The sequence below is a fragment of the Rhincodon typus genome, chromosome 19 (assembly GCF_021869965.1).
Source record: "Rhincodon typus isolate 14 chromosome 19, sRhiTyp1.1, whole genome shotgun sequence".
In the NCBI taxonomy this organism is placed as follows: Eukaryota; Metazoa; Chordata; class Chondrichthyes; order Orectolobiformes; family Rhincodontidae; genus Rhincodon; species Rhincodon typus.
In genome coordinates, this window is record NC_063350.1 from 16,408,183 (window position 1) to 16,415,213 (window position 7,031).

The 7,031-nt window shown below is 34.1% G+C and overlaps 1 protein-coding gene across 1 annotated transcript in view; it reads left to right on the top strand.

Moving 5' to 3' along the window:
• Window positions 1–6,279, top strand: part of osbpl2b (oxysterol binding protein-like 2b) — a 27,634-nt gene extending 21,355 nt beyond the window's left edge. Inside the window, exons 9-13 of the mRNA XM_048608364.1 lie at window positions 428–551; window positions 1,085–1,213; window positions 2,320–2,443; window positions 3,257–3,347; window positions 4,221–6,279. Of these exons, the coding sequence (XP_048464321.1) occupies window positions 428–551; window positions 1,085–1,213; window positions 2,320–2,443; window positions 3,257–3,347; window positions 4,221–4,323 (571 nt within the window). The 3' untranslated portion in view covers window positions 4,324–6,279. The remainder of the gene's footprint in view (window positions 1–427; window positions 552–1,084; window positions 1,214–2,319; window positions 2,444–3,256; window positions 3,348–4,220) is intronic.
• The last annotated feature ends 752 nt before the right edge of the window (window positions 6,280–7,031 follow it).

Below are 7,031 nucleotides of genomic sequence, written 5' to 3' on the forward strand. Positions count from 1 at the left end.
TCTTTTCCTTCACAGATGCTACCAGACCTGCTGAGCTTTTCCAGCAACTTTGTTTTTATTCCAGATTTACAGCATCCACAGTTCTTTCAGTTTTTATTTAGCATTTATTGTCAATGCCTATTGCCCTTGAGAAGGTGGTAGTGAGCTGCCTTCTTGAACCACTGCAGTCCAAGTCCGCATGCATGCAAATGTTTCATTTTGAAGAAATTTAAAATTAGTAATGAGACCTTGTCTTTGAAAAATACATCATTTGGCCAAAAAGTCCTTGGGACATGGAGAAAGATGTTATATATGTGCACATTCTTTTTCTTTCTTCCAATAACTTGAAGCAAAAATTGTCTATTGTGAATGTCGTTCAGATTTATTTTCTTTGTTATGTTTCATCATTATACTAAAACTATATTGTGTCCATGTTCTTCCTTCACAGTAAAAGGAAGGTGTGTGTAATATATGGCAAATGGACTGAATGTCTGTGGTGTGTGGACACTAACACATATGAGGCATACAAGAAAAATGATAAAAAGGGTGGAGAACAAAAGAAATTTAAGGAGGTAAACTCTTTTTATTGCTTTGTGTACTTTGAAGATGTACTTTAATTGTGCACTAGATTATTGTTTATGTTTTAATGTATGTAACAGCTAGTTTTATTTTATATTAAACCAGATTCTAACTATTTCAGCTTCCTTTGCTACTCTAACATTGCAAACAACTTATACATGTAAATGGTGATTTCTGCTGAATACTGTACCCGTCAAAGTTACAACTGAGGAACAGGTCAGGCCCTAAGAAAATCTATCCCATAGGATAGTATATATTTTTCTTCTCTACACAGTACTTGAATTTAGTTAGCTTATGATTAATATTATGAAGAAAGAATGTGATGTGTACTGTGAAGCTTTTGCTGATAGGTGTACATCTAGTCACAGATTATCATCTCACTCTTAGATTTCTAGAAGTTTTTCCTTGACTATGTAGTGCAAGCTTTTTTTTTCTAACTACAAACAAGATCTCCTGCTCTCTCTGGATTAATCATGTGCTATCTCTGGAAAACACCTTTATAAAGTACATTATTGATATGTTGCAGCCAGAAGATGATGTACGAACTGAAAATGATGAAGCTGATGACATGCCTGAAATTCAGGAAACTGTGCAAGTTATTCCTGGAAGCAAACTGCTTTGGAGGATAGCAGCAAGGCCTTCTCATTCTACTCAGGTAAAACTTAAGTGTGATATAACTTGGAGACTGCATACATGTGCATAATTCACTAGGTACAATTTCTGATATTGAACAGAACATTGTTTAACTGCAGAATAATTGAGAAACATTAATTTTCCATTTCAATCTATAAAACTATAAATTCCTGAATATGATAAATTACTTCTAAAAAGCTAAAATTGGCGCTGAACAGAGCACTGCTCACAGAGCATATGAGACACAATGTCGTGCAGAATAAACAAATCAATCGAATTATTACTTCGGTAATCTTACAGTTGCATACTTTGGCAGTTTAAACAATACATCGGTTGGGTTTCTCAAAGTTTCAACAATAACATTAGTGGTAGTGTCCTACTCCGTTAAGGAATATATCTGTGTGACAAAAAGAGCAGATAGTAGTTAAATTGCAGCTGTAAGAGGAGTGAATGTGAGAACAGGACCAGCAACTGATGGTCAACAGTTTGAAAATGCTGCTTACTGTTGTAAGCTATAGTGATCAATTTGTTATTATAAAACTCTTGCACTTGCCTGTCATTTTAAAAAATAAAATCCTATCCACATTTCATAATGGAATCTTCCTTTGTAAAATTGTTATGATTGCACCCTGTGTCAGTAAAGGTGCTGAAGCACAGTCACCAACCTGAGCATCTTGGTACAGTGTGACAGATTTTCATTACAAATGTCAACGTAGGAATTTATAATGAAGTTACTTTAACAAGTAAAGTGAACAAGAGTAAAGCTATACTGTCCCCAGCTCTTTCTGTAAATTAGGTGGTGAGAATACAGCAGAAAAACTGGAGTTTCATGGGCTGAAAAATGCCTTCGAAATCTATTTCTACAAGTTTAACTCGAAGTCCAACTTGGAATATGGTTATGATTACTTAATTTGTAAGCAGTTAAATATTTTCATGCATTTACCCATATGAAAACCTGGGAGTCTGTTGATTTGAAGATGCCTCAGAAAAGCTTAAAATATAGTGTTTTTAGTTTACAAAATACCTTGGTAAAAATGTGTCAAATTCAGGAAAATGGTTGCTAACATAAGGTGTGGTTACTGTTACATTGCTGTACAATACATAACAGACAAATGTTCCTATTTCTAGATGTATAATTTCACTAACTTTGCAATGACGTTGAATGAACTGGATGAGGAAATGAAGAATGTTTTAGCTCCAACCGATTGTCGTTTTCGACCAGATATAAGAGCTATGGAAAATGGAAATATGGGTATGAGTGCAAATCTAAAAATTAGTCCTTATCAGTGATAAAACATACCTTTTTCAACTAGCTTGTTTTGAAAGTTCATGCTAATTTGTTTGACCGTGTTCTGTTATGTAGCCCTAAAACAGATCAAGTGATCTAACTAATGTTATAGCAAATAACAAGATGTATTAAATCATGCAGTAACAACAATCTAAGATCAAGCATCTTGATTATAACCAAATACATACTCTGAAATTATACCTAGCAAAAAATTCTTGGATAAATATACGTGATAGTCTTGTGTTGAGTTGCAAATTTAATTGATACTTGGAGTCTATCTCTGGACTGTGCCCAGGGTGTACGTCACTTGCTGAACATTTGTTGTGGCTATTGAGCTGGTTTGTGAGTGGTAGTTCATCCTACAGCCTGAATAGTGAGGTCAGCTAATGATTTTTTTTTTTTTTCTCCCTTCCTGCATCTGCTCTCTGACACTATCTGATAAATTTATTTTGTCCTCTGCTTTATTTCTTCTTGACTGACTGACTGTCTGTCTGTAGATACTCCAGCCAGAAATGAGGATTTCCTAACCATAGACTCCAATACTGGTCAACGGAAATCACACTTGCAGGTGTTTTTTGTCACAGACAAGGGTGGTCTGTTGTTTTTGTGCTGATAGAAACTCCCTGCAGAGCTTTTCTTTGGGTTGCAGAATTATCCATATTAAATGTAATTAATGGTTTTGATTCTAATGCTAACATGCTAATACAAAGTTAAATCATAAGAGCACATTTCAAGTTTATATTTTAAACATAATGTAATGTGCTTTTTAATTAACAGAAATTGCTGGTGCAGAGAAAGAAAGATTAGAAGAAAAACAGAGAGCTGCTCGTAAAGAAAGGTCCAAAAATGAAGAGGAATGGAGAACAAGGTTAGTCTGTTCCCAGTTTACTAGGGGGAAAATAACATTTAACTGAAGAACCTTTGGGACCAATAGGTTTTTTGTCTTGCATCCCATAATTTTGAGATTAATGTAAAATCTAAGGTTTATCCTGGAAATGGCCATATTATATATAAATTCTTGTGTTGCTAGATCATTTTGACAAAATAACTATCGTTTTACTATCTTTTTACTAAAATCTTTCTCTCTGTCTGTAAAATTAAATAAGATTACAAGTTACTTAAATATGCAGCCATTTAAATGCATGTTACTTTTCCTTGAAATGAATATTAAATCTTGTATTATGAATTCTGTTCAACTAAGTTCAATGTATTAAAGTATACTGTCATGTACATTCACTATTTAAGAAGTGATGTACATGCTTTGGAAAACACATTGGTCAACATAGGGAGTAGGTTTGGTCAAATCAATGTTATACTTGTAACTGAAACAACAAATAAGTAATAGTCACTTGGTAGTGCAGAACTTGAGTATTGCTCACAAAAGTCACATTTTGTTATTTTTTGACTTGCACGCATTAGGACATTTCTCAAGAAAACCATTTTTCCACTTGAATTGATACACTCGCAAATTGTCATGATCAGTGTAAGGATAAGTAATAGAAATGCTGTAGATTCAATTAGATAAAGCTCTACTGTAGAATTTCGCTTGATTCGATGAAACAGTAATGAATACTGCGTAAAATGAATTTGCTGCAGAAATTCCATCACATTGAGTCAGAGGAAAAGCAAAGACCAAACCTTGATTTAATTTGCTCAGAAGTATTATCTAAAATATTTGTCTAAATTGAAGTTCTGATTTTTTTTTCTTCCCCATTTTTCATTTCTTAACTTGTTTTTACAGGTGGTTTCGACAGGATATTAATCAGCACACACGAACAACAGACTGGATTTACACAGGAAAGTACTGGGAAAGAAATTACGAAGATTGTCCTGATATTTACTGAAGATTTTGTTCTCGAATATCGTTGAATGTCGATCAAATGACTTTAACATTTCTACTACTTCTAAATCTTCTACTCTGGTTTTGTCTGTTTTGCTTTTTTTATTTTGTTTAACTTACACTGATGTCAATCCCAGAATCTCTAACTATAATGTTTATGTGCAATAACTGAAAGGAGGTTTTGGAAAATTTCTCCCTGCTGTTCATATATAAATAATACAATGCTTGAATTGTTTTGCTAGCATTTCTAATCTGACATAATTGGGTGCTACTTCCAAGATTCAATGATTACAATAGAAATGTTTAGTGCAGTCTCTTCCTACTCCTGCATCCCCACTTCTACAAATGGCTAATGTGAATTTATCCAGTTTGTAGCTGAACCACACAGAAAGTTGGAGGGTGGTGGCTGAGAGATGAGAGGGTGTCCAGATTTGATCCCTGAGGTTGACTATTTTCAGCTAGGATATGGGCGCTACAAATGGTTGTGTCGTACCTGGGTTAAGTAAGAATAAGCTGTTAAGGGGGTTATAGGGATAAAGCGCTGAGGGTATCATACCCCAAAGCAAACCAGTAGCCCCTTGTTGGTTAATATGTGCATGTGTAAATGATAGGTGAGGACAAACTTGAGTGCATTGTGAATCTACTTATGCAGAAATATCCTGCCGACAGACACTACAAAGGTTCACAGCTGAATATTGGCAACTTGGATGAAGTATCAGAGAGCAGCTAGTGCCCATGGAACTACACAAAGGTGTCTTCAAGAGAAAAATGGAGGAAACCTGGCAAGATAAAAGATACATTTAAACATGCTTTGCTTGTGGCTATGTCTTGAAAACTTGGTACTTGCATTTTAAATGCTTAATCAAACTAATTCAGTATACATACATCTGAATAAAGGTTGCAATTCAATTAGAATGATGTATAAACATAAACTTTCTATTGCTTTTTCCTAATTTGTTCACCAAGAAATAGAATTTCACGTCAGTACAGAAGTGTTGATCTGTACAGTAAGTGGTTACAATTTAATGTACATTTTTAATAAATGTGTTGGGAGTAGGGAAAGGAATTGGTTCAAAAATAGAGCTCCATAAATGACTTCTCAGTAAACCAGACAATTGTACTAAAACTTGTTAGATGCTTTTCAATGAACCTGTAGATTGGTGAAGGTAATTTAATTACAGCTGTTAAGCAGCCTATAACCAAAACAGTTCAGCGGTGTTGTACACCTTAATGTCAAAAAATCTTATTTAAAAAAGAAGCCCTTTTGTTGATTTCATATTTTCTGAGAACGTGAATAAATTTTCTCACTTCGGTTTTGGTGTTGCTTCTTTGAAATTTACACACTTAAACTTCCATCTGTTCCTTACCTGAAGTATTGCTCTCTGGATGAATGCCTTTGTTTTTGGCTGCCTGGAACAGCAGAATGTCGTGTAATGGATTTCTGTTATTAGTAATAGATATCTTTGGCAACATGTCAGGACATCAGTGGGGAAGGTGATTTTTGTTTTACAAGTCTTAAAAAGTTGAAGTTGAAAGAGTAGAAATGTCAGTAGCCCTTCTCTTCATTCATTCCTTTTTATTTCAATCCCCCAACTCTCTGTGAGAGTGGCCATTTGTTTTACCAGTAGCTGTTTTGCATTAATACACTCACTAATGCATGTTTTGAATGTCCCCAGATTTGTACTATTTTGAAAATGTAATAATGCCAGGATCTGCTTGCATCATTGTTTATGTGGATCAAAAAAAAGTGTATCTGTGGATATTTTATTGCCAAAGTGATCTTTATTTTATCTGTGTGCTTGCGTGTAGGTGTTCTGAAGCCATAATGTTAAAATGTTATGTCAACTTGAATTCACAGACACAGTTTTGTGGAATAGAAAATCAAACTGTACAAAGATAAAATATACTTTCACTGGGCTTGAAATTATGGGAACTTTTGCTAATAAATTAGTGAATTTTATTTACTATTGATTGTTGTGAAATCAATAAGCAAGCTATGAACTAAAGAACAGCATTAGCTATCCCATAGTTGAGAAGATACTCTTAAATAACACACTCAATAGCCATTTTCATGAGTACAGAGTTTGCTTTCCAATTTTTTTCTTGTTCAGATCCTCCAAAACTTGGCATTTTTGTTTTTATGTTGGGGGAGACATAAAAGCTGAGTCATTCAATTTCAATTTCGAACCCTCTGCATATGCTTTGCACTTCCAGAAAATAATGGAGAAAGTGAATAATTTTCAAACATATTTTAAGAACTGGGAAATACTTAATTTTCAGCTTCCCAAGAGCAGTACTGATGTACTTGCTGGATTTCAAGACATAGTAAAATACAACTTTGTATAAAAAAGTCTTTGGACATAACTACCTGGGGAAAAATACACATAGAAACATGCATAAATAAACATATGCACCAACCTAGGAGGTTATCCTATAACCTGATTAATTTTTGGTGCTTAATTTTCCTCTAGATTGTAAATGAGATTTCTAGCCAGTTAGTTTGTTGTACTTGGTTGTTCTGTTTATGGGATTGAGGTGTACATGAGTAAATTCATCCAGCTACTGATATTTTCAGCAGTCATTTGTATTTACCTATATTGTGGTGATAACTGAACTAAATTACATTCTACATAATATTTTAACAGCTAGAATTATTTTGTTTTTTTACCTTTCACAGCACCATTATCAAAAACTATGCAACTATCGATGCAC